The sequence below is a fragment of the Vanellus vanellus genome, assembly GCF_965231255.1.
Source record: "Vanellus vanellus genome assembly, chromosome: 26".
Lineage (NCBI taxonomy): Eukaryota > Metazoa > Chordata > Aves > Charadriiformes > Charadriidae > Vanellus > Vanellus vanellus.
Genome location: NC_138931.1, coordinates 4,869,914 through 4,895,292, shown reverse-complemented (window position 1 = coordinate 4,895,292; position 25,379 = coordinate 4,869,914). Strand labels below are relative to the sequence as shown.

The 25,379-nt window shown below is 54.9% G+C and overlaps 2 protein-coding genes across 2 annotated transcripts; one reads left to right on the top strand and one right to left on the bottom strand.

Moving 5' to 3' along the window:
* SNRNP200 (small nuclear ribonucleoprotein U5 subunit 200) lies at positions 1-22,536 on the top strand. Its single transcript, XM_082495783.1, has 45 exons — positions 1-74; positions 566-729; positions 1,157-1,328; positions 1,614-1,806; positions 2,073-2,128; positions 2,736-2,834; positions 3,143-3,295; positions 3,426-3,525; positions 3,711-3,847; positions 4,728-4,811; positions 5,029-5,202; positions 7,075-7,212; positions 7,342-7,497; positions 8,484-8,654; positions 8,922-9,115; positions 9,708-9,831; positions 10,205-10,354; positions 10,540-10,650; positions 11,211-11,342; positions 11,723-11,911; positions 12,454-12,651; positions 13,150-13,302; positions 13,429-13,509; positions 13,826-13,909; positions 14,530-14,636; positions 14,867-14,985; positions 16,026-16,180; positions 16,343-16,532; positions 16,754-16,927; positions 17,541-17,701; positions 17,978-18,205; positions 18,538-18,729; positions 18,811-18,989; positions 19,167-19,318; positions 19,479-19,587; positions 19,779-19,887; positions 20,082-20,271; positions 20,411-20,575; positions 20,799-20,920; positions 21,037-21,180; positions 21,286-21,462; positions 21,553-21,713; positions 21,803-21,884; positions 21,979-22,071; positions 22,189-22,536. Exons 1-45 carry the CDS (start codon positions 30-32, stop codon positions 22,330-22,332), a joined length of 6,411 nt encoding a protein of 2,136 aa, XP_082351909.1. The 5' UTR covers positions 1-29; the 3' UTR covers positions 22,333-22,536.
* Positions 22,537-22,890: 354 nt separating this feature from the next.
* CIAO1 (cytosolic iron-sulfur assembly component 1) lies at positions 22,891-25,357 on the bottom strand. The gene is made up of 7 exons (XM_082495688.1): positions 25,214-25,357; positions 24,494-24,642; positions 24,296-24,407; positions 24,097-24,185; positions 23,726-23,927; positions 23,515-23,602; positions 22,891-23,423 (listed from the first exon to the last, which is right to left on the bottom strand). Exons 1-7 carry the CDS (start codon positions 25,350-25,352, stop codon positions 23,183-23,185), a joined length of 1,020 nt encoding a protein of 339 aa, XP_082351814.1. The 5' UTR covers positions 25,353-25,357; the 3' UTR covers positions 22,891-23,182.
* Positions 25,358-25,379: the final 22 nt, after the last annotated feature.

The following is a 25,379-nucleotide window of genomic DNA, read 5'->3' as shown; positions in this document are numbered from 1 at the left end:
GGCGGTGCGGCCTCCAGCCCGGCCTAGCCATGGCGGATGTGACCGCCCGGAGCCTGCAGTACGAGTACAAGGCGGTGAGTGCGGCCCCGCCGGCCCCTCGGCCTCCCGCGCCTCACCGGCCCCGTACCGGGCCCTTTCCGGTGTCGTTAACCTAGTGGGTGCCTTTAAACCTAGCCCTGGGCTATAGCGGCCCCGGGTCTCCCCGCGAAAGCGGCCTGCCTGAGGGGGGATCAGTGTACCGGCTCTTCCTCGGGGGCAGGAGAGGATTCTGAGGACTAAAATTCTCTTTTTTTTTTTCTGGATTTTTTCCTCCTTAAAGCGGGACTTTCCGGGCACTGAGAGGTAACCGAGCACCTGGGCGAGGTTCTCCCGGCTGAAACAAGCCCCGGGATGGGCCCGAGTGGCTCAGTCCCAGCTTAAAGTCTAAAATCGCGCATGATGAGGGTGTTAAATACCCACCCCGGTTAAGTGAAATGCAAATTTGTGCCTCGAGCAACGTGCAGCATGTTATATTAAAGGAATTACGCCTGTTTATTCTTTTTGCCCCTGTTCTTTTCTCTCCCAGAACTCTAACCTTGTCCTCCAAGCCGATCGCTCGCTGATCGACCGGACCCGTCGGGATGAGCCGACGGGAGAAGTCCTGTCCTTGGTGGGCAAACTGGATGGAACGCGCATGGGGGACAAGGCCCAGAGGACCAAACCCCAGATGCAGGAGGAGAGACGAGCAAAGTGAGTGTCAGCTCAGAGCCGAGGGGTGCAGAGCCCTGACTCAGAACTGTATTTGCATGAAGAACACCTCGGGCAATTAATTTTTCATTCCCGTCTTTGAATAACGCAGCCTTGGTTTGTTTTAGGGCAGTAAATGGGGTCAAATTCAAGGGTGTTGGGGATATTTTGTAGTGGAAAATGTTTTGGTGGTGTGAGCACAGGGCTGCAAACTAAGAACCGCCAACTTGGAAGATGGAGAGACCTTGTTTTCTTCATTTGGAGCCACTTGTTCCATGTCAGGAAACTAAAATTAAAGTGAAAGATTAAAAAATACGGGTTTTTTCCTTTGTTTTTCAAATAAAAAAGACTAGCTCTATTTGAAGTAGTGGGAGAAAGGGCTTTGCTGCGGGGCTGACTCGGGTGCTCTCCTTCCTGCCCCTCTTTCCAGGAGAAGGAAGCGTGATGAGGACAGGCATGACATCAATAAGATGAAGGGTTACACCCTGCTCTCTGAGGGCATCGACGAGATGGTGGGCATCATCTACAAACCCAAAACCAAGGAGACCCGCGAGACCTACGAGGTGTTGCTGAGCTTCATTCAGGCAGCTCTTGGGGACCAGGTGAGGATGGGGACACCTCAGGACGGGTGTCTGTGCTCCGGCAGAGGATTCAAAGCCTGTAAGATCCATTCCTTGGATGTTTTAATCCTTCCCTGTAATCCCATGGGAAGGGTTTGCTCTGTCGGTGCTGGCTTTTGGGCTTGGGGACGTTGTGATGGAGCCTTAGTTGCGGGGGTGGCCTTTTGGTGCCTATATGAGGGTCCAGAAATGGGAGGGACCAGAAATGGCCTTGTACCCTTCACATAGCAAATTTCTTCTCCGTGTGACGTGTTATTCCTTTTGCAGCCACGTGACATCCTCTGCGGAGCCGCCGACGAAGTCCTGGCGGTACTGAAGAATGAGAAGCTGCGCGATAAGGAGAGGCGGAAGGAGATTGATCTGCTGCTGGGACAGACCGATGATACCCGCTACCATGTGCTGGTGAACCTGGGGAAGAAGATCACGGATTACGGTGGAGACAAGGAAATCCAGAACATGGGTATGGGAAGGCGTTGTCGCGGGCTGCAGCTTCAGGGATGGAGCTGGCAGGAAGTCAGGTTACTGGTGCCAAACCCAGCCTTGCTCCAGGGTGGTGTTTGCACACGGAGAAGCCAAAAAAAACCCACGTTTGGACAGTTTTCAAGCCCTCAAACCACATTCTTTTCATCTTTTGGATGTGCCGAGGTGTGGGCGGGTGTGCGGATCTGTGAACCTTGCACGTGGTGCCCAGATTTTCCAATGAATTAACTCCACTCTTCCTTGCAGATGACAATATTGATGAGACGTACGGGGTGAACGTACAGTTCGAGTCCGATGAGGAGGTATGAGATGAGAGGCTGCAGGGTGGCAGCGGAGTCTCTGCCCTGTCCCCTCGCTCCAAACCGTTCTGCAGGGACCGCGTTTGTCCTGTTTTACTCTGTCACGTTGGGAAGTGGGCACGGGCTTGGGCTGGGATGTCTCTGCTGGGGAGGAGAAGCCGGATTATTATAGATGCAGCTTCTTGGCTCAGGGAGGATTTGTTGGTTATCCTGCTAATCCAAGGCTTATCATGAGTCAGTACGATGGAAAACAGATGGTGATATTTAGATCCCGTGGGGAAACTTGACAGATCGAGAGGAAGAGAGGCATTCAAATGCGCTAGTTGGAAGCGTTTCATAGAAATGTTCCCTGGGATTGTTTTTTGAAAAAGGTTGAGAGGACGATAAGAGAGACAAATACGAGATTGTTGGAGGAGGCACTGGCAAAACCTCTCTGTGGAGAGTAGAAATAATCTTATCATGTGGTGCTCTACCTGAGCAGCAGCATTATGTTCATGTTAAAAGCACAAGGCAGGCCGTTTCCCCTGTTGCCAGATCATTAATTTCTGTCGAGGAAAAGCTTCTCTTTGATGTTCGCAAAAGCCGCTTACTGGAACTCTTCTTTCAACAGGAAGGTGATGAGGACATTTACGGTGAAGTGCGTGATGAGGCATCCGATGATGACATGGAGGGAGATGAAGCCGTTGTCCGTTGCACCCTCTCGGCCAACGTGAGTCACCGAGGAACATGTAAAACGTAGTTTGGGGTTGTGTAGAGGACGGTCAGGGATCCTGTTGGTCTATGGATGGAGTTAAGGTCATTTGTGGGTGAAGAGGAGCCTTGAAGCTGTTGCCTGATGGAGGCCAAAACGATCATTAATAAAACTAACGGGTCTGGCAGCTTTACAGTTGCATCTGCTTGTTCTCTGCTTGTCTCCCTGGGTAGAGAGAGGCCCCAAACTCTTGCTCCACAGCACAAAGGTCGCGTGCTTGCTTTCCTCTGGCAGGAAGATAATGTTTTTGTGGGTTTTTCTTAAAGCTTGTGGCTTCGGGTGAGCTGATGAGTTCAAAGAAGAAGGATCTGCATCCTCGAGACATTGACGCCTTTTGGCTCCAGCGGCAGCTGAGCCGTTTCTACGATGATGCCATTGTTTCTCAGAAGAAGGCGGACGAAGTGCTGGAGATCTTGAAGGTCAGTGGCCGCCTGATCTTGCGCGTAGCTGCTGTTTAGCTCCACTTGAGTTCAGTTCTATGCGAAGCAGGGATTCTTGTTCTGTGGGGTGCGGAGGTAACCAGACATTCCTCGTTTCTCCTCCTCCCAGACTGCAAGCGATGACCGGGAATGTGAGAACCAGCTTGTTCTGCTCCTGGGCTTTAACACCTTCGACTTCATTAAAGTCCTGCGGCAGCACCGGATGATGAGTGAGTGGCGTTCGCTTTAACTGTCCCACCTTGTTTCCCTGCTGTTCTGACGTGATTCTGATACAACCCGAGGCTTTTTAACTGCCATCGGTGTTGCTGTGTGAAGCTTGGGCCCTTGTATTTTGCTCCCTTCTTTTGGTTCAACCCTTAACCTCACCTGCGTTCCCTTAATTTTCTTTCATCAGTCCTGTACTGCACTTTGCTGGCCAGTGCGCAAAGTGAAGCTGAAAAAGAAAGGATAATGGGGAAGATGGAAGCAGATCCTGAGCTGTCGAAGTTCCTGTATCAGCTGCACGAGACAGAGAAGGAGGATCTCATCCGGGTAAGGCTAGGGGGAACCTCAGGCAGGACAAGAGGAGGAATCGTGAGATCCTTGCTGCTGTCTGCGGTCGTCGTTGGGCTGTGTGTTTTGTTTGCTGTTCGTGAGAGATGAGCCTGCTGACTCAGCTGAGATCTTGAAACCGTGGGAAATGTTGCTTAGGTGATGGCTGAGACTCAGCTGAGAGGGCAATTTATTTACCACTTCTTATTTTTGAGTCACTCAGATGTCTGCTTTCCCAGGAAAATGTCAATATATGCAAGTTTCACGTTTTTACACTGGTGTTAACTATCTTGTAACAGCACCGTTTCACCTCTGGGCCTCCTCGATGCGAGGCTCAGCGCAATAAAACACCCTGGTCGCCTCTGATCAGCTCCTCGTTACCTGGGCTTGAAATATGACACTCAACAGCTTTATTGGCATGCAGGATTAGCTCTGCTTGGCCTTTGGAGAATAGCAGTTCTGTGACCGATTTGGGTTGTGGGTTTTTTGGGGATTAATACCATATTCCTGCTTTGTTGCTAGAAAAAAAACCTGGTTATGTTGATGTGAGGGGCCAGTTTAGGTTCTCTGTGTTTGAGGACTGCAGCAGGCTGGGCTTTTGCTGGGGCACTGCAGGTTTGTGTGTCTTCACTCCCTGCTTCCTTTCATCTGCTCTCTTGGAAGGCAGGTTTGTGTCCTGGCCTTGAGGTCACTGGTTTCTACTGCCAAAAATTATTGGCTCTGGTTACGTGGATGCCTGTGCTTGAATGAAATTGTGGCGTCTGGCTCTCTGGTCGTGCGGACTCGTGGGGTGCGGGGCCGTGTGTGACAGGAGAGTCTGGCGGTCCACGGAGGAGGTTGGGCAGCTCTTACCTGGGGCTGAATTCTGATCTCTGCACAGGAGGAACGTTCTCGTCGGGAGCGTGTTCGTCAGTCCCGGATGGATACTGACTTGGAGACCATGGATCTGGACCAAGGAGGAGAGGTAAAACTCTGTTCCTAGCCCTTCTGACAAGCATCCTCACAAAGTGCAAAAAGAGTATTTGAAGTGACATGGGCAGGAAGATACCAAGAATAAGCCCTCAATGTGCTAAAGAGGCACTTGCCAGGTGGATGCAGTTGCTTTTCCTTCAGTCCCCGGGTGAAAATGGCAGGAGAGCATTGTTCCCTAATCCTTGCTCCTTTCCTGTTGCTGTTTCCAGGCACTGGCTCCCCGGCAGGTGCTGGACTTGGAGGATCTGGTGTTTGCCCAAGGTAGTCACTTCATGGCCAACAAGCGATGCCAACTCCCCGACGGCTCCTTCCGCAGACAGCGGAAGGGCTATGAGGAGGTGCACGTGCCCGCCCTGAAGCCAAAGCCTTTTGGCTCAGAAGAGGTAGGTGACCTGCTTTGTTCCCTCTGATTTAGCACTGGGCGTGTTGAGTAACGAGATGACTGATGGCATCTGTCTGAAGTTCTGTAAGGGGTTTGACACAGTCCCTCACGACATCCTTCTCTCTACATTGGAGAGATATGGACTTGATGGACAGACTGTTTGGTGGATGAGGAATTTTGATGGATGGACTGTTTGGTGGATGAGGAATTGGCTGGATGGTCACATCCAGAGGGTAGTGGTCAACGGATCAATATCCAGATGGAGACTGGTGACAAGTGGTGTCCCTCAGGGGTCCATAGTGGGACCAGTACTGTTCAATATCTTCATCAGTGACACAGACAGTGGGATGTAGTGCACCCTCAGCAAGTTTGTGGACGATACCAAGCTGAGTGGTGCGGTTGGCATGCCTGAGGGACAGGATGCCATCCAGAGGGACCTGGACAGGTTTGAGAAGTGGGGCCATGTGAACCTCATGAGGTTCAACAAGGCCAAGAGCAGTGTCCTGCACCTGGGTGGGGGAAACCCCCGGAATCTACACGGGCTGGGGATGAAGGGATGGAGAGCAGCCCTGAGGAGAAGGATTTGGGGGTACTGGTGGATGAAAAGCTGGACATGAGCCGGCAATGTGTGCTGGCAGCCCAGAAAGCCCCCGGCATCCTTGGCTGCATCCCCAGGAGCGTGGCCAGCAGGGCGAGGGGGGGATTGTGCCCTGCTGCGCTCTGGGGAGACCCCCCTGCAGTGCTGCCTCCAGCTCGGGGAGTCCCAACAGCAGAAGGACACAGAGTTGTTGGAGCGGGGCCAGAGGGGGCCCCGGAGATGCTGGGAGGGCTGGAGCCCCTCTGCTGGGAGGACAGGCTGGGAGAGTTGGGGGGGTTCAGCCTGGAGAAGAGAAGGCTCCGGGGAGACCTTAGAGCCCCTTTCAATATTTAAAGGGGGCTTATAAGAAAGATGGCGACAAACTTCTTAGCAGGCACTGTTGTGATAGGACAGGGCATAATGGCTTTAAACTAAAAGAGAGGAGATCCAGACTAGACATAAGGAAGAAATGTTTTACGCTAAGAGTGCCGAGACACTGGCCCAGGTTGCCCAGAGAGGTGGGAGATTCCCCATCCCTGGAAGCTTTCCAGGCCAGGTTATTTGAGCTTTGAGCAACCTGATCTAGTTGAAGACGTCCCTGTACAGGGCAGGGGGATTGGACTAGATGGCCTTTAAAGGTCCCTTCCAACCCAAACTATTCTGTGATTCTATGAGTTGTTGCGAATATCATGACGGATACTTCCTGCGGCTCAACAGGCTTTGATGTGACTGTGACACCCTCTCAGGTTTCTTGAAGAACCGTTATTTTAAGCTCAGATTTCACGTGGCCGAAGAGGGTTCCTGATTTTTAGTTTCTCACTTCTGGAGTGTCTATCCTGTGCTGGCTGTTTCTGTCTTGGGGCTTCCCTGTCCTGTTTAGCTGCTGTGCTGAGCTCTCGGCTCTGCTTTTGCTCCCTCCTTGCTGTGATGTGCAGTGTGGGCCACAGATCTGGCTGATTCATCGCGTGCCTTGTGATAAATTGCCTCTTTTGATCAGTGCTGGCAGCGCAAATGTGGTCTGATCTGTCCCATCATGAGAACATGGCGGGGATTTGCTTTTCTGATGGTGTAGCCAACTATGACTTGTACTCGTTGGAGTGCACGGGCCAGTTAACGAGCCTCGTTTGATCTCTTCCTAAACCGCTCCCCGATCCGTGGGCACAGGGGCTTCTCTTCTGGCCATCTGGAGACAACATGACCCTGTTACTCCCCAGGGTGTCTCTGAGGTCTCACATATGCCCTGCAGCCCGCGAGGTACTGAAACAAAGGCGCTGAAGTTGATGTTTTCCTTTTCAGCAATTGGTTTCGGTGGAAAAGTTGCCCAAATACGCCCAGGCTGGATTCGAGGGATTTAAAACGCTGAACCGTATTCAGAGCAAACTCTACCGCGCAGCGCTGGAGTCAGATGAGAACTTGCTGCTGTGTGCTCCCACGGTAAAGATCCCGATATTCGGGGCCTCGGTGATGGAGAATTCAGCAGGATGATCTGTTTGGGTGGAAAAGGCTGATCTTTACTCTGGAGAAGACACGAATTTGATGGGACTGGTTCTGTTTGTCTTCTAGGGCGCTGGGAAGACAAACGTGGCGCTCATGTGCATGTTGCGAGAAATAGGGAAACACATTAATATCGATGGAACCATCAACGTGGACGATTTCAAGATTATCTACATTGCACCCATGAGGTCCTTGGTGCAGGAGATGGTGGGCAGCTTTGGGAAGGTAAGGAGAGGTTTGGTCCTGCCCCTGCTTGAACTGTAGGTTGGGGAAGATGGTCCAGAAAGCCAACCGTATCCTGGGCTGCATCAGAAGTGGTGTGGCCAGCAGGGCGAGGGAGGGGATTCTGCCCCTTTACTCTGCTCTGGTGAAACCCCACCTGGAGTACTGCATCCAGCTCTGGAGCCCCAAACATAGGAAAGACGTGGACCTGTTGGAGCGGGGCCAGAGGAGGCCCCGGAGATGCTGCAAGGGCTGGAGCCCCTCTGCTGGGAGGACAGGCTGGGAGAGTTGGGGGTATTTAGCCTGGAGAAGAGAAGGATCCGGGGAGACCTCAGAGCCCCTTCCAGTGCCTAAAGGGGCTCCAGCAGAGCTGGGGAGGGACTCTGGGTCAGGGAGGGGAGCGATGGGATGAAGGGGAACGGTTTGACACTGGAAGAGGGGAGACTGAGATGAGATATTGGGAAGAAATTGTTGGCTGTGGGGGCGGTGAGCCCCTGGCGCAGGTTGCCCCGAGAAGCTGTGGCTGCCCCATCCCTGGAGGGGTTCAAGGCCGGGTTGGACGGGGCTTGGAGCAACCTGGGCTGGGGGGAGGTGGCCCTGCCCAGGGCAGGGGGTGGCACTGGATGGTCTTCAAGGTCCCCTTCCAACCAAAACCAGATTCTATGATTCGAAGATGAGCTTTATTGTGGTGGCTTCCTTATATTATGCTTACAGAAGGCTATAAGCTCTGGCAGAAGCTTGTTTGGAGAGGATGTGTTTGGGTTGTGCTTTGAATCTCTGTTTGTGTAGTCTGTACCCACTGGGCTCTGAGCGTGTGCCAACGCGGGCTTTGGATGTCAGTGTAGGCTATGAAATCCACGCATTTCTTCCACCACTGTACTGGGACAAGTATGAAACTGTCTGTGAGTGTCTCGGGGCTTGCGGTGCTCTAACACTGCCCCAGGAAACATGCATTTGCCCAACTTAACTGCCTGTGGGCTTCCTCCTAGCGCCTGGCAACTTACGGCATCAACGTGGCTGAGCTGACGGGGGATCACCAGCTGTGCAAGGAGGAAATCAGCGCTACCCAGATCATTGTCTGCACCCCAGAGAAGTGGGACATCATCACCCGCAAGGGAGGAGAACGCACCTATACCCAACTAGTGCGACTGGTCATCCTGGTGAGCAGCGCCGGTGCCTGCAAAGCCCCGGCACAGAGGAGGGTGGGACGATGACGGGTGCTGCATCTTTTGGCATTGCAGTTCCTGAACGTGTATTAGCGGTTGAAGATGTCTCTGGCACTTGGTTGCGGGGAGGCTTGGGCTTTGAGCTGTGGGATGAGCACGCCTCAATCCACACAAGCAGGGCTGCTAAGAAACTAAACCAAAAATGGGTAAATAGAACTGGTTTGGAGCAGGGATTACTCTGTTCCCGTTTCCTCTGTTTAGGATGAGATACACCTGCTGCATGACGACCGAGGACCCGTCCTGGAGTCTTTGGTAGCCAGAGCCATTCGCAACATCGAGATGACTCAGGAGGACGTGCGGCTCGTTGGCTTGAGTGCCACCCTCCCCAACTACGAGGACGTGGCTACCTTCCTGAGAGTGGACCCAGCCAAAGGCTTGTTCTATTTTGATAACAGGTACCGTGGAAAGCCGGGAGAGATCTTTACGATCAGATGGTGGGTAGCTGTTGAGAGCTGGGAAAGACCTGCCTCCTCTGGAGGCAGTTGAGTGTTTATCTGTTGGATGGTGCCAGGGTCTCGCCGGGCCTTCAGTTTACTCTCAACATGCATTTATTTGCTCGTAGATGTGCTGGTAAATGCATGTTCAGGACTAGAGTAGTTAAATACAGCCTCAAAATGTGTGCCAGGGTTCCTGCGCTGTCATACTTGCAAGAAGATGCTTTAGGGAAGGCAGATAAACTCTGCTGTACCAGTGTGCTGCAGAAGCTGTTTGAAGGAAGCCTAAAATAGGATTATGGTAGTTCCTGAAACACCATTTTTGCTCCCCAAGTGTGTGTAGCAAACGGATTCCAGGAAACAGGAATACGAGTTACTGTCCCCTACTGTTTAAGCTGACTGGGCAGAACTGGTGCCATCAAATCTCTGAGTAAATTGAGGCACAGAGGAAGCGTGTTGAACTTGGTAGCACGAAATACAGGATGCCTTTTGACAGGACCTTTGTTTCTTCATTCTTTTGCTCTTTTATGGACTTGTTTTTTTCCCTTGACAGCTTCCGACCGGTGCCCCTCGAGCAGACCTATGTGGGTATTACGGAGAAGAAAGCAATCAAACGCTTCCAGATAATGAATGAAATTGTTTATGAGAAGATTATGGAGCATGCTGGAAAGAACCAGGTTTGATACTTTATTTTATTGTTCCTTAATCCTGGTGCTTCTCTATTGCTGGTGAAGACTTCTGAGTGTCTGTTGCTGCAGAAACGCTGCAGGGGAGAAGAGGGTAGGTTTGGGCGGTCAATGGCGGAAGGAGGAACATGGGTTTTCTCTCTGTGCCAGCTGTCTTGATTAACGTATCTTTTTAGGATGAGGGAGTCTTGGTGATGCTACCCTGTTAGATCAGGAGCTCTGTGCGTGGTTCACAGGGCACCTGGACTAATTCTAGATCTCTTCCCACCCTGAACACCAGGAGCGGGTTGGGTCAAGCATCTTTGCTGGCTGCAGCCGTAGCGATTCCTCTCTCAGCGATGGTAACTGGGTGCTTGTTTAACAGGTGCTGGTGTTCGTTCACTCCAGGAAGGAGACTGGGAAGACTGCCCGGGCCATCAGGGACATGTGTCTGGAGAAAGATACTCTGGGCCTCTTCTTGCGGGAGGGCTCAGCCTCCACCGAGGTCCTGAGGACCGAAGCTGAGCAGTGCAAGGTAATTACCCGGACGGGGCTGTTCTGACACAGCGATAGCAGGAACACAGCTACAGAGATGCTGCCAGTTTGGTGCAGTTTTGCAGCTTTTCCTCTAGGATATGCGCTACCTTCTGTTGCTTCTTTTCTCCCTGGTGTTACTTGGCTCGGGTAGAAAACCTAGAGCTGGTTGTATTTCTGCTGCAGAACCTGGAGCTGAAGGACCTCCTTCCTTACGGCTTCGCCATTCACCACGCTGGGATGACACGCGTGGACCGGACACTGGTGGAGGATCTGTTTGCTGACAAACACATTCAGGTGAGCCTCACTTCCCAAGAGGAATCACAATGTTTTGGGGTAGGTACTTCACAAGAAGTACTCGAGCCATGTTTTCCAACAGCCTTTTGGGCAAAATCAAGAGGATAAACGTAGCCAACCCCTGTCCTGCTCTACCGATGCTGGTGCCCGATGAAGGCAGCCCTGATTTTCACATAAAGAATAGAAACTAAAAGCACACAGCCAGGAGCGGAGAGGACAAAAACTTCTCCTCTAGGCCTTGCTGAATGTTTAAAGCTGTCCCAGAGACGGCTGTCTCCTCCGCAGTTGCCACTTTGGCAAAACCCCAGCCAAGCAATTTTTTGGCAGTTATGAATGGAAGGCCAAGGATTTTCTCAGGGTCGTGCAGTGAGCTGGGAAATTTGGGCAAAGATCTTGCTGTGTATCTGACCTCCCTCTTCTGAGCTGTCAAGACAGTCGCAGTTCTCGGTCTTTGTCCCTTTTGTGCATGTCTCTAATGTCAGGACTGGCACTTTAGATCCTTTTTTTCCCTAGGAAGAGGCTTCTACCTGGCTCTGAATGCTGTTTTTTTGCTCCTGCAGGTGCTGGTCTCCACAGCCACGCTGGCCTGGGGCGTAAATCTGCCTGCTCACACCGTCATCATCAAGGGGACGCAGGTGTACAGCCCCGAGAAGGGGCGCTGGACTGAGCTGGGTGCTCTGGACATCCTCCAGGTAAAGTTCTGGTAACAAAGATGCAGCCAGGACCCGGGACAGGAGTTTTCCCTTCCCGCTGAGCCACATTTGTGGTCTGCATTTGTATTTTCTCAGTGCAGTCGCTCCCTGTTCCCTACTGTCAGACTGTCTCAGCTGTTGTGGGAACAGCCCTGCTGTGAGGGCAGAGGAGAAGCAGATCAGCAGGAGAAGAGGACAAATGATTCCTCTCCCAGTATCTTGCCCAGACACATCTGAGATATTTCTGTGTGTCTCCTGCCAGCTAGAAGTAACAGCAGACTGAACAATCTGGCAGTAAAGCCCCAGGGCATGGCAGCAAGGAGAAATTGCCAAACTTCAAAGCTTTTATGTTTTGCTGACCTCACCTTCTCGTTTCTTAGATGCTGGGGCGTGCCGGGAGGCCTCAGTATGATACCAAAGGAGAGGGAATCCTCATCACATCCCATGGCGAGCTGCAGTATTACCTGTCCCTGCTCAACCAGCAGCTCCCCATTGAAAGTCAGATGGTGTCGAAGCTCCCAGACATGCTGAATGCAGAGACTGTGCTTGGGAATGTCCAGAACGCAAAGGTGAGTGCGAATCTTTGCTTTCCCCACATACATGTGCCTTTTGTTGCACCCAGGGAGCTGCTGGGAATTGCAGGGGCCAAAGAATGATCTGTGCTGGGGAGGGATGTCACCATTGTACAGGAGCGAAGAAACTTGCAACCTTTAGTGCCTGGGAAGCAATTTTTTAAGAGATCTGGAAGGACCGCTGGGAGAACTACCAGCTTGTACGGCTGGCTGGTGTGTCAGGGAAGTGGGTTGATGCTTCTGTAATTCAGAGCAGACAAAGTTCTCCACGTGGAGAAGGACGCTGGGGAAGTCAGCCTGTGGAGGGTGCGTTCTTGTTTTTTAATTCCTTAATATTTTTCTGATCCTGGAGAAGAGTTGTGTGTGGCACAGCTGGACTTCCAAGCTCTGGTTTAATGTTGACCTGGCAGGATTCAGCTGGGCTGAGCCGGATGTGTCCTATGCTAGTGCTGGGAGCACCGGGCTCCAAGCCGGAGCGTCGCTCTTGCTTGCCATGAGGCGTATTCATCAGCTCTTACGGTGTGTTGGTGTTTCCTCAGGATGCAGTGAATTGGCTGGGCTACACCTACCTGTACATCCGAATGCTGCGCTCCCCTACTCTCTACGGGATATCCCACGATGATCTGAAGGGGGATCCGCTGCTGGACCAGCGCCGCCTGGATCTGGTTCACACTGCAGCCCTCATGTTAGACAAGAACAACCTGGTGAAGTACGACAAGAAGACGGGGAACTTCCAGGTGAGACGGGACCTGGGAGAGGCACTGTGATCAAGTAGAGCTGGACGGGAGCATCCTCTGGCTGGGAGAAAGGATGCAAGAGGCATTTTGCTGATTAAATACGGATCCCAGGGCGTGCTGCGTCATTCAGACCTGCTCTTGTGCACGTCTGTGATTCCAGAGAGCTGTTTGCCGGCACAGAGAGTGCTGGTGTTAAACCTGACCCTCTGTCTGTCACTGTTGTGTGTTTGCTGCTGCCTCCTAGGCAAATTCACATTCCCGTTGCATTTTCATTGCTTCAGAGGCAGTGAGATGAGAAAGGGGAGGCTGTAATGTGTGGAATTGTGTACCAGGTAAAGCAGCTTTCCTGGGTGATTTGTAGCCTGAGAATTCACGCTGAGCTTGTCTGGAGATGTCTCCCCTGCTGCAGCCTGGTTCTTGTTCAGCATCTTCTGTCTGTGCCATGAACAGTCGGGTGTCTTTCTCGCTGTTTCACTCTGGCTGTTGTCCTCATGGCAGGTGACGGAGCTGGGCCGCATTGCCAGCCACTACTATATCACCAACGAGACGATGCAAACTTACAATCAGCTCCTGAAACCCACCCTTAGTGAAATCGAGCTGTTTCGGGTCTTCTCGCTGTCGTCGGAGTTTAGGAACATCACTGTGAGGGAGGTATGGAGCCAGACTTGCATCCCGAGAGAGGCAGCCCTGAGGCATCGCTCTTGATGCTGCTGGGGAAGATGTAGAGCTTGCCCTGTCAGGGACCGTTCTCATCTCTCCTGCCTTGGTTTTCTGCAGGAGGAGAAGCTGGAGCTTCAAAAGTTGCTGGAGCGAGTTCCCATCCCGGTGAAGGAGAGCATAGAGGAGCCCAGTGCCAAGGTGAGTCCTGTCTGCCCCCTCGAGGGGAACTCTCTGCCTGTCTGGAGAGGAGCAGTGATCTTTGCAGGAGAGGTGTGACGGTAAATGCCACTTGGGGGGGGATTTTCTGTTCTCTTTCCTCTGTGGGACATCCTGGACTGTGTCAAGAGATGCTTGAAGAGCTGCAAGTGCTTCTTGTCTCTGGTTGAGCTCGCCGTCCTGCAGCCTAAGACAGTCCATCCCCGTTAATCACTTCTGTCCCGCCACATGTCAAAGCCCACTGGGATCAGGTGCTGGTGCAGAGGGCACTGAGACTCTCTCTGTTCTGCTTCCCCAGATCAACGTGCTCCTCCAGGCTTTCATCTCCCAGCTGAAGCTGGAAGGATTTGCTCTCATGGCAGACATGGTGTATGTTACGCAGGTGAGTGAGGAAACGTGCCTGCAGCCTCTCTGTTTCCATTTAGGTGCGTGCAGTCCAGCCGTGTCTCAGTCTCGGACAGCTATTTGCACCTCCAAAATTCAGTTTGAGATCATAAATGGCTTTGAAAATAACTAGAGCTGTGAGCGGTGAGAAGGTCTGACCCATGTCAGGATGGGAATTAGATCTTCATTGAAGTCTCTAATTTGTAATTAAAGTAATTCAGCGCTAGAGGACTACAGGGTAGCCTTATTCTTCTACTTTTACCAGAGTCTGTAGCGGTAGGACAAGAGATAACAGTTTTAAACTGAAAGAGGATAGATTTAGGTTGGATATAAGGAAGAATTTTTTTTACGATGAGCGTGGTGAGCCCCTGGTGCAGGTTGCCCAGAGCAGCTGTGGCTGCCCCATCCCTGGAGGAGTTCAAGGCCAGGTTGGACAGGGCTTGGAGCAACCTGGGCTGGGGGGAGGTGTCCTTCAGGGGGGTTGGAACGAGGTGGTCTTTAAAAGGTCCTCAAACCATTTCATTATCATGTGGCTGGGCAGGAAAATGGGTAGAAAGGGAGGAAGAGTTAAATATGACGATGGCAGCCAAGTCTGAGAGCTGCTCTCTGTTCCCCCAGTCTGCTGGGCGGCTGATGCGTGCCATCTTCGAGATTGTCCTGAACCGTGGCTGGGCCCAGCTCACCGACAAGACCCTTAACCTCTGCAAGATGATTGACAAACGGATGTAAGTGAGATCTCGGAGGTATTTGCTGATTGCAGGCTGGGTGAGACTCTTCAATGTAGCCTGGCTAGGTCTGCAGAGTTTGGGAAGGAGAGTGTTTGTGCCTGTCGGGGTGTAAAGGAGCTGCTCCATGTGTCTGACCGAGGGCTGGTCTTTGGCAGTGTGGGGAACCTGGTGCTCTGAAGGCTTTCTCTCTGCTTCTTTGCTTGTCTCACCCCACGGTGTCCTCGCAGGTGGCAGTCCATGTGCCCTTTGCGCCAGTTTAAGAAACTGCCTGAAGAAGTGGTGAAGAAAATCGAGAAGAAGAATTTCCCGTTTGAACGGCTCTACGACTTGAACCATAACGAAATAGGTATGGAGACAGAGTCACAGAACGGTCAGGGTCGGAAGGGCCCTCTGGAGCTCCCCCAGTGCCACCCCCCGCCAGAGCAGGGGCACCTCCAGCAGTGGCACAGGACACCTCCAGGCGGGTTTGGAATGGCTCCAGAGGGGGAGACTCCCCCCCCTCTCTGGGCAGCTGTGCCAGTGCTCTGCCGCCCTCACGGGAGAGAAGTCCCTCCTCAGGTTGAAATGGAACTTCCTGTGCTCAAGTTTGTGCCCGTTTCCTCTTGTCCTGTCACAGCACCACTGAAAGAAGACCGTTCCCATCCCCCCAGCACCCTCCCTTTAAGGATTGATAAGCATTGATAAGATCCCCCCTCAGCCTTCTCTTCTCCAGACTGAAAAGCCCCAAGTCCTTCAGCCTTTCCTTGTAAGACAGATGCTCCAGTCCCCTCATGATCTCCGCAGCCCTTTGCTGGACCCTCTCAAGCAGTTCCCTGTCCTTCTTGACCCGGGGATCCCCGAACTGGACACAGCGCTCCAGATGTGGCCTCCCCGGGGCAGAGCAGAGGGGGGGTGACCCCCCTCCACCTGCTGGCCACACTCTGCTTGATGCCCCCCAGGATGCCATTGGCCTTCTTGGCCACCAGGGCACATTGCTGGCTCATGGGCATCCCGTTGTCCCCCAGGACTCCCAGGACCCTTTGCCCAGACCTGCTCTCCAGCAGGTCAGCCCCTGACCTGTACCTTTGCGTGGGGTTATTCATCCCCAGATGCAGTACCCTACACTCGCCCTTGTTGAATTTCATTAGGGCACACGGGCAAATGCAGCAGGGAGAGGTGTCTGCCTCTTGTTTTCCTCTGCCGTGTTTTGACCCAGAAACTGGGAGGCTTGTTCCTGTCTGATTGAAGGGGCAGAACTGGTGAGGGTCTTTGAACAGCTTGAGGAGGACAGAGGCTTTGCCCTGGCACCTTCCGGCTGCTTGGATCACCGATAATGAATACTGTTCGGTTTGGGAGCTGTTGGTCACTCTGTCCCTCTGTCCTGATGGCAGCACCTTTCTCTTGCAGGGGAACTGATCCGAATGCCCAAGATGGGCAAGACAATCCACAAATACGTTCATCTGTTTCCAAAGCTGGAGCTCTCCGTCCACTTGCAGCCTATTACCCGTTCCACCCTGAAAGTAGAGCTCACCATTGCCCCTGATTTCCAGTGGGATGAAAAGGTGAGCTACGCAGCTAAATATCACCAGGCTAAATACCATGCTGGGGGGAAAGAAGGCACTTCTGGGGTAGGATTGCTGTGGGAGGGCTGGTGTTCAGCTCCTGCAGGTTTGGAAGAAGGGAATCTAGACTCTGATAGGAAGGTAACAGCTGCCCTTGCTCAGGTACACGGTTCATCCGAAGCTTTCTGGATCCTGGTCGAGGATGTGGACAGTGAAGTCATTCTGCACCACGAGTACTTCTTGCTGAAAGCCAAGTACGCGCAGGACGAGCACCTTGTCACCTTCTTCGTGCCCGTGTTCGAGCCACTGCCCCCGCAGTACTTCATCCGGGTGGTCTCCGATCGCTGGCTCTGTAAGTCTCATCCTGCCAGGAGCACCCCGGTTTTACAGCAGCGGTTCTCCCTGGGGACCGAGGGGGTAGTTCAGGCCCTCTCCTGGTGCTGTGCTGTGCAAAAGACTTCCGACTTCTGAGTGACAGCAGGGCTGGGGATCCTGTTGGCAGAAGGAACTCAGAAATGAAACCATTGGAGTGCTTTTGGAGATGGAAATGTTTTTTTTGTGTGTGTCTGACAGCCTGTGAGACCCAGCTGCCGGTTTCCTTCCGCCACCTGATCCTCCCTGAGAAGTATCCTCCTCCGACCGAGCTGCTGGATCTGCAGCCGCTGCCCGTGTCAGCTCTGCGAAACAGTGCCTTCGAGAGCCTCTACCAGGACAAGTTCCCTTTCTTCAACCCTATCCAGACTCAGGGTGGGTATCGCCTCTGCTCGCCTCCTCCAAACTGCCTCTCAACGAGCCCTGGCCCTTTTGGTATTCACAGTCCCGTAGCCTTGGTTTTTTGGGGTGGGGTTTATTCACACAATTTTCTACAGAAGTTCTTCACGTGGCGTATCCCCTCTACCTCCTGAGCCTTAGAGGTTTGAAATCTTTCGCTATGGGCCCAAGTATCTGATGTATTCCTCAAGTACATCGAGCAGCCGGTCTGGGGCTGTCTGGCGGCAGCGGGTTTGCTCCTGGAAGCTGTGTCTGTGCTTACACCGTGGCTCAGGTTCACAGAGCCGGCTGGAACCAAATTTCTCCATCTGTGCTGCTTGTAGGGATGGAGTTTTGAGTGAACCAAAGCTGCCCTGTCTGTGTTTCTCTGCCTGGGCTTAGCCAGAATAGGGAATTCACACTTGGGAGCTACTGTGACAGACTAGAACCTGTTTTGCTCAGTCGATCCTGGACTAAAACTCTTAAACAGCCTTTTCTGTAGCTCCTCCTTGTGCAGGCTGTGTTTTCCCTGCCCGTTTCTAGAGCTTTGATAGAAATCCGCGGAGATTTTGCTAAACTGCTCTCTTCTGTGTTGTCTGTCTGTCCCCAGTGTTTAACACGGTTTATAACAGCGACGACAACGTGTTTGTGGGTGCCCCCACGGGAAGCGGAAAGACCATTTGTGCTGAATTTGCCATCCTGAGGATGTTGCTCCAGAACTCGGAGGGACGTTGTGTGTACATCACCCCCATGGAGGCCCTGGCAGAGCAGGTAAGCCCGGCATCCTGCGGAGAACTGGAGCCTCACCCCAGCTTAGATTTGCTTCCTCATCCCCTGTTTCACTTTTCTTCATCCCTTCTTTGCTGTCACATCCCCCAGGATGACTCCAGAGTCTTTTAATTCATTGTGGTCTCTCTGAGGGAGTAAAGAGACACTGTCCCACTGCTGATGTGCTGATGTCCGTGTGTGCATGTGTGTCTCTCCGGGAATTTGGTAGGATTTGTTTGAATTTGAGGTTAACAACAGCATCCCTTGTGTTTTTGGCAGGTCTTCTTAGACTGGTACGAAAAGTTTCAGGAGCGTCTCAATAAGAAGGTGGTCCTGCTGACGGGGGAGACCAGCACCGACCTGAAGCTGCTGGGTAAAGGGAACATCATCATCAGCACCCCTGAGAAATGGGACATCCTCTCGCGACGCTGGAAGCAGCGCAAGAACGTACAGAACGTCAACCTCTTCATCGTGGACGAAGTGCATCTCATTGGGGGCGAAAATGGGGTACGTCTGGCAGGGGAGGAGGGAGCTGCTAATTCGAGTGATGCTCGTCATCGGTTTAGTCTCAGTAGTAGAGACAGTTTGGGGTGGATGGTTGCTCATTCCTAATGTCTGGTCAGCTTTTCCTGCTGGGAGTTTCCCCAAGCTGCAGGGTGGGCTGGGATAGGAGGGCAATATCCTTTGGGAACCTCAGGAGCGATATACACTGGGGTCTCCCTGGTTGAGGGTGCTTGGGCTGAAGTTGACCAGAGCTCAGCCAGGAGAGGTGGCTGCGGTGTGAAGAGCTCAGCCTTCCCCTCCTATTCCTGCTACAACCTGTCTTCTCCTGCCTGCAGCCAGTGCTGGAGGTCATCTGCTCCCGTATGCGTTACATCTCCTCCCAAATCGAGCGACCCATCCGTATCGTGGCCCTCAGCTCGTCCCTGTCCAACGCCAAGGACGTGGCTCACTGGCTGGGCTGCAGCGCCACCTCCACCTTCAACTTCCACCCCAACGTCCGCCCTGTGCCCCTGGAGCTGCACATTCAGGTAAGGATTGGGCAACCTCATCTCCTTTTCCTTCTCCCTGGTCTCCAGACAGCATCACTGCCTGCTCCTGTTCCCCTGCAGGGCTTCAACATCAGCCACACGCAGACTCGCCTGCTGTCCATGGCCAAGCCCGTCTACCATGCCATCATGAAGCACTCGCCCAAAAAGCCGGTCATCGTCTTTGTCCCGTCCCGCAAGCAGACGCGGCTCACGGCCATCAACATCCTCACCACATGTGCCTCGGATGTCCAGAGGCAAAGGTAACAGTGCTGTGGCCTGTGTCCTTCTTCTGACTGAGGCAGGGACAAATTTTTTGGCTGTTTTGCTGGGCTTGAGGGACAAATAGAGATGGGAAATGGTCTCTTTGATGTGACATCAACGAGGGACAGGCTTGCTGGGCCTGTCAGCGGTCTCTTCACTCCCCCTCTCTCCGGCAGGTTCCTACACTGCGCAGAGAAGGATTTGATACCGTACCTGGACAAACTGAACGACAACACGCTGAAGGAGACGCTTGTGAATGGGGTGGGCTACCTGCACGAGGGGCTGACCGCCATGGAACGGCGAGTGGTGGAGCAGCTGTTCAGCTCCGGTGAGCAGGGTGGGATGGGGACACACCACTTCATCTACCCATAAACCCTATTCCCTGGAGCTCGGCAGTGCAGAACCCCCAGATCTTTCTCCCCCCAGTTCCTGTGACCCAGAGAGTTGCTCTGCCCGCGGGCTGACTGCTCTCCCCCCGCACGTTTCAGGTGCGGTTCAGGTGATGGTTGCCTCCCGCAGCCTCTGCTGGGGTATGAACATCGCCGCTCACCTGGTGATCATCATGGACACGCAGTACTACAATGGCAAGATCCACGCGTGAGTGTGTTGCGCTGCAGCCGTGGCTTCCCTCGGTGTCCACCCTGCTAGTTCAGGCTGCGCTGAACATGAGGGAAACGTATCCCTAATCCCAAAGGGATTCGTCCCTGTCCAGGCAGAGGCTGGGAAACACTGGAGAGCGGTAGTAGCTTTCCGTGGAGCTTCGTTAAAACCCTCTCTCTGTGTCCCAGGTATGTGGATTATCCCATCTACGACGTGCTGCAGATGGTGGGCCACGCTAATCGCCCGCTGCAGGACGACGAGGGCCGTTGTGTCATCATGTGTCAGGGATCCAAGAAGGTGGGTGAGGAGCGGGGCGCCGTTTCTGGCCTGCAAATGTCCTGTCTCCTGCCTGGGGTGTGGATTTCTTCTCCCAGCTTTGGGCTGGCAGATGTATAACCCCCACTCGGAGCCCTGCTGCCTGGGAGGTGCTCAGGGATTTTGGGAGTGCTGGGGTTTGTTTACCCCTTCCCTCTACTCTTGCCCTGCTGTAGGATTTCTTCAAGAAATTCCTCTACGAGCCCCTGCCGGTGGAATCGCACTTGGACCACTGCATGCACGATCACTTCAATGCCGAGATTGTCACCAAGACCATCGAAAACAAGCAGGATGCGGTGGACTACCTCACCTGGACGTTCCTGTATCGCAGGATGACGCAGAATCCAAACTACTACAACCTGCAAGGTGAGCAGCGGGGTTCTGCACCGGTGGATACAGGGTTGGAGGATATTGGGGACCCTCTGCCTGTGGGCTCCGCTTTCACAAGAGCAGCTCTTCTCCTGGGGAGCTGCCGAGCCCCATCGCAATGCTGCTGTACCCGCAGGCGTGTCCCACAGGCATCTCTCGGATCACCTCTCCGAGCTGGTGGAACAGACCCTCAGCGACTTGGAGCAGTCCAAGTGCATCAGCATCGAGGACGAGATGGACGTGGCTCCTCTGAACTTGGGAATGATCGCTGCCTACTACTACATCAACTATACCACCATCGGTAAGGGCTTCCATGAGGAACGAGCTCCTGCTCTCTGTCCTCTCTCCGCATCACTCCCTGTGCCCCGGGCGATGGAGAGAAGGTGCCATGTGCGTGGTTGGGTGTGTACAACTCCATCCTTTAGCACGAGGCTGCGTGCCGTCTGCCTGAAGGCATCTCTTGTACTGTGGGGTTTAATGCTGCCTGGTTTTCTCTGACCCCTCTACCTCTCTACCTTCCCCAGAGCTCTTCAGCATGTCCCTCAACGCCAAGACCAAGGTGCGAGGGCTAATTGAAATCATCTCCAATGCTGCCGAGTACGAGAACATCCCCATCAGGCACCACGAGGACAATTTGCTGCGGCAGGTGAGCGGCAGCGTGTCACATTTGGGGCCGGACGTGGGTTCCTGCAGGGTCGGGGAAAGGAAGCTGCCTGTGGTTTTGGACTAAAGCACTGATGGGTTTATCATTTCTTGCCGTAGCTGGCCCAAAAAGTTCCCCACAAGCTGACCAACCCCAAATTCAACGATCCCCACGTCAAGACCAACCTCCTGCTGCAGGCTCACTTGTCGCGCATGCAGCTGAGCGCCGAGCTGCAGTCGGACACCGAGGAAATCCTCAGCAAGGTACGACGGGGCGGGTGAGAACCTGCCCCCCTTGCGTTGTGTCACTGCTTTGTGTCACTGCTTTGTGTCACTGCCTTCTGACCTGTCCCCGTCCCTCCTGTCCAGGCGATCCGGCTGATCCAGGCCTGCGTGGATGTGCTTTCCAGTAATGGCTGGCTCAGCCCCGCGCTGGCCGCCATGGAGCTGGCGCAGATGGTGACGCAGGCCATGTGGTCAAAGGATTCCTACCTCAAGCAGCTGCCTCACTTCACCTCGGAGCACATCAAGCGCTGCACAGACAAGGTAAAACTTAGGGGGGAAACGCTGCGGTCCTGCCCTCGCCCACTGAGGAGCCCCGGGTCAGCGCAGGGCTGAAAATGTTCTTCTTTGCAGGGGGTGGAAAGTGTCTTCGACATCATGGAGATGGAGGATGAGGACCGGAATGCCCTGCTGCAGCTCTCAGATGCTCAGATCGCCGACGTCGCTCGATTCTGTAACCGTTACCCCAACATCGAGCTCTCCTACGAGGTGGTGGAGAAGGAGAGCATCCGCAGGTGAGGTGGGGAGGGCTGGCGTGGTCCCCTCGGCACTGTGCTGGTGCCGGGGGGATGCCCTGACCCTCCGTCTCGGTTCTCTCTGCCAGTGGAGGGCCCGTGGTGGTGCTGGTGCAGCTGGAGCGTGAAGAAGAGGTCACTGGGCCTGTCATCGCTCCCCTTTTTCCCCAGGTAGGTGCTGAACCTGGTGACACTGGGGTGGCAGAAATGGAAGGAGACTGTCCCCCGCTGCTCCCAGCCCGTTAACTCTTTACTTCTCCTGCAGAAACGTGAGGAGGGTTGGTGGGTGGTGATCGGTGACTCCAAATCCAACAGCCTCATCTCCATCAAGCGGTTGACGCTGCAGCAGAAAGCCAAGGTGAGCGGGACTGGGCAGGGGGGTGGCCGGCACCCAAACGGACGTGGTTTGGGCAAGCCACATGGGATCCCGGTCTCTCCTCTGCCACCCTAACGCCAGCTCTTCCTCACTGTGTAGGTGAAGCTGGATTTCGTGGCCCCAGCCACGGGGACGCACAATTACACGCTGTATTTCATGAGCGACGCCTACATGGGCTGCGACCAGGAGTACAAATTCAGCGTGGACGTGAAGGAGGCGGAAAGCGACAGCGACTCCGACTGATGTGGGACCATGATGGTCCTGGCGAGGATTCCCCCGTAGTTCAATCACCAAACCCATGTTGTGGTAGCGCTTATGTTGTTTCCCTTTGTCTGGATTCCATGTATTTTGTTTTTGGTGTTTTTTCTCAAGGTGTTGATGCTTTGTACAGTGTTTTTTAGACTGGAGCTGCACGAGTGTGGCAGCTGGAATAAATCTTGAAACCCATCTTGCCTTCTGCACTGCTGGGTGTAGGGGGGAAAGGGGGGGAAGAAAACAGGCATGACCGCCGCCAGACTGTCCCCCAACTCACTGAGTAGCTCTGTGGGTCTCACAAAAGCTCATTAGGAGAACTAATTAAGGCAGAGTTGGCTTAGTAGCCATCTCTAGGACCACTATGCTGGCGCCAACCCGCAGGAGTGGACCTAAATGCTTCCCCTCAGGCTGTGCTTCACTGTGAGGAGTAAAACCAGCTCCCTGGTGGGTCTGTCCTCCTCCGCCACCTCCTCCAGCTCCCAGGGGAGCACCGGCACCCTGTTCCACTCACCCCGGGGGCGATGGGCACAAGGAAGAGCCAGAGGCTTTGACCAAGGAGAGCACAGATTTATTGAGCGTGGGGCAGAAGGAGAGGGGAGCAAGTCCTGTCCTGGCTCCCAAAGCCGGTCACGTCCCGGCAGAGGTGTCGCGCTCCCCTGTGCATCCCCAGGGAGGCTGGTGGGTCCTGGGCGTGCAAAAGTCCCAACTCGGGGGGCAGAGGAGGTCCATCACCATCTTCCCTGCCCTTCTCTCCATACTGGCACAGGGCTGCGTGCTGGTGGCAGCGCTGAAGGGTCCCGTTGCTTGGTAGGGAGGATTATAGAGAAGATTGAACCTCTCAGCAAACTTCAGGGCGCTGGTACTTCCAGAAGGCGATCTCGCCATCGTCGCTGCAGGAGGCCAGCAAGCCCGGCTCCTTCGGGTTCCAAGCCACGCAGTTGACGTCCTGCGAGTGCGCCCGGGGGACGTGGGCGGCGAGGCTGAAGGTGGGCTGCTGTGGCTCAGAGGACGTGCTCTCCTCGAAGACCCGGATGGCGTCATCACCGCAGGCCGTCGCCAGCGCGCCGGTGAGGTGGCACCTAGAGCGGGGACAGCGCCAGGCCGGTCACCCATGCTGCCACCGGGAGAAAACAGAGGCGGGTGGCACCGCTGCCGCCTCCCTCCACTCACCACGCCACGTCGTAGATGGTCCTGGTGTGGTAGCCAGAGAGGTTGCAGACACACTTCCAAGTGGGGTCGGTGCCGCTGCAGGCCACCCCTGGAAGGCAAGAGAATAACCTCAGCTCCTCACCCACTCTTTTCCCCTGCCTGCTCTTTTTTCCCAGCAGGTTACGAGCAGCTCTGAGCCCTGCAGCACAGCAAGACGGGCCAGGAGCCTCACCTTCCTCGTTGCCCGGCTTGTACTGGCGCCAGATGCGGACTGTCTTGTCGTCGCTGCAAGAAGCCAAGCGCTCGCCGCTGCGGTCGAAGGCCACGCTCCACACCGTCGACTCGTGGCCCTCCAGCGTGGCGCAGCACACCCAGTCGTCCTCCTCTTCGTGGTACAGCTTCACCGTGTCGTCGTAGCTGGCCGAGGCCAAGAGCTGAGAGAGGGCAGAGGAATCAACCAGGTGCCAGGCAGCTGCCTGCGCACCTGAAGCTGCCCTTCACCCGCCGTTTGAGGTTGGTGGAGTTGGAACAGGACAACGTTGCTGCTCTCCAAGCCCATTCCCAGCTCTGCGGTATGGTGTGGGGTGGAAACAGGGGCTTTACCTCCTGGTTGGGGTGCCAAACTACGTGCTTGACATCCTGCGTGTGGGAGTTGAGGACACTGACGCACTCGTACTCCTCCTCCTCATCCACTGCGGAGAGAAAACTGTTACGGGGAGGCTGGTGGGGACAGCCCTCCATCATCCCCCCTTCTCTCACCCCCTAGGGGGCTGCTCCCCCTCACCCCCAGCTCTCCCCTCACCTTCCCAGACCCAGACGCTCTTGTCCCGGCTGCAGGTGGCAAGCAGGGTGCCGGAGGGAGCCCAGGCCACCGACTTCACCTCGTTCTCATGTCCCTCCAGGGTGGTGACGCACTGGGGAGGGAGAGCAGAAGGGAGGAGCGGGGTGCAGGGTAGGGAAGGGGTGGGGGGTGGGAGCCGTGCCGGGGCTGAGGTCTCACCTCGAAGCCGTCTTCTCGCCTCTTCCAGATGCAGGTGGTGGCGTCGAAGCTGGCGGAGGCCAGGTAGGAGCCGCAGGGGGACCAGGCCACCCTGCGCACCGTGCGCTGGTGCCCCTCGCCCAGCACCGCCCGGCAGGACCAGCCCTGCCCTGGAGAGAGCCGCATGGCGCCCACCCTGGGGGACAGGCCCCGCCCCCACCCCAAGCCCCGCCTCTGCCTGCAGGATGCCCCGCCCACACTGGCCCTCAGAACACGCCCCCTCCCCACAGCCCCTCCCTCCAACCCATTAGCCCCACCCCCTCCCCACTGCCTTCTCCACTGCTCCCCCATTTTGGCCCCACCCCTTCCCCAAGCCCCTCCCCCCAGCCCCTTAGCCCCGCCCCTCACCATAGAAACTCCCTTCTAGCCCCACCCCAACCCCTCCCACCCTGCTCCTCGGCCACGCCCCCTCCACAGCCCCACCCTCCTAGCCCCTTGGCCCTGCCCCTTTCCACAGCCCCACCCAACCCCTTATCCCCGCCCATTCCCCACAGCCCCTCCCTCCCAGCCCCTTGGCCCCGCCCCCTCTCCACACCCCTGCCCACTGTCTTACCCCCAGTCCCTCCCACCCTGGCCCTTGGCCCCGCCCCCTCGCCACAGCCCCTCCCTCATTGTCACTTAGCTCCACCCCTTCCCAGAGCCCGCCCCGCCCCTTCCCACAGCCCCTCCCGCCCCGCCCACCTTCCCGCCCCCAGAGGCGGACCAGGCGGTCCCCGCCGCAGGAGGCCAGCAGCCCGCCGCCGGGGCTCCAGGCCAGGAACCAGCACCGGGAGTCGGGGTGGGCCGGGACGCGGCAAAGCAGTTCCAGCGCCTCCTTCATGGCGAAGCTGCCGCCGACGCCGCCGTG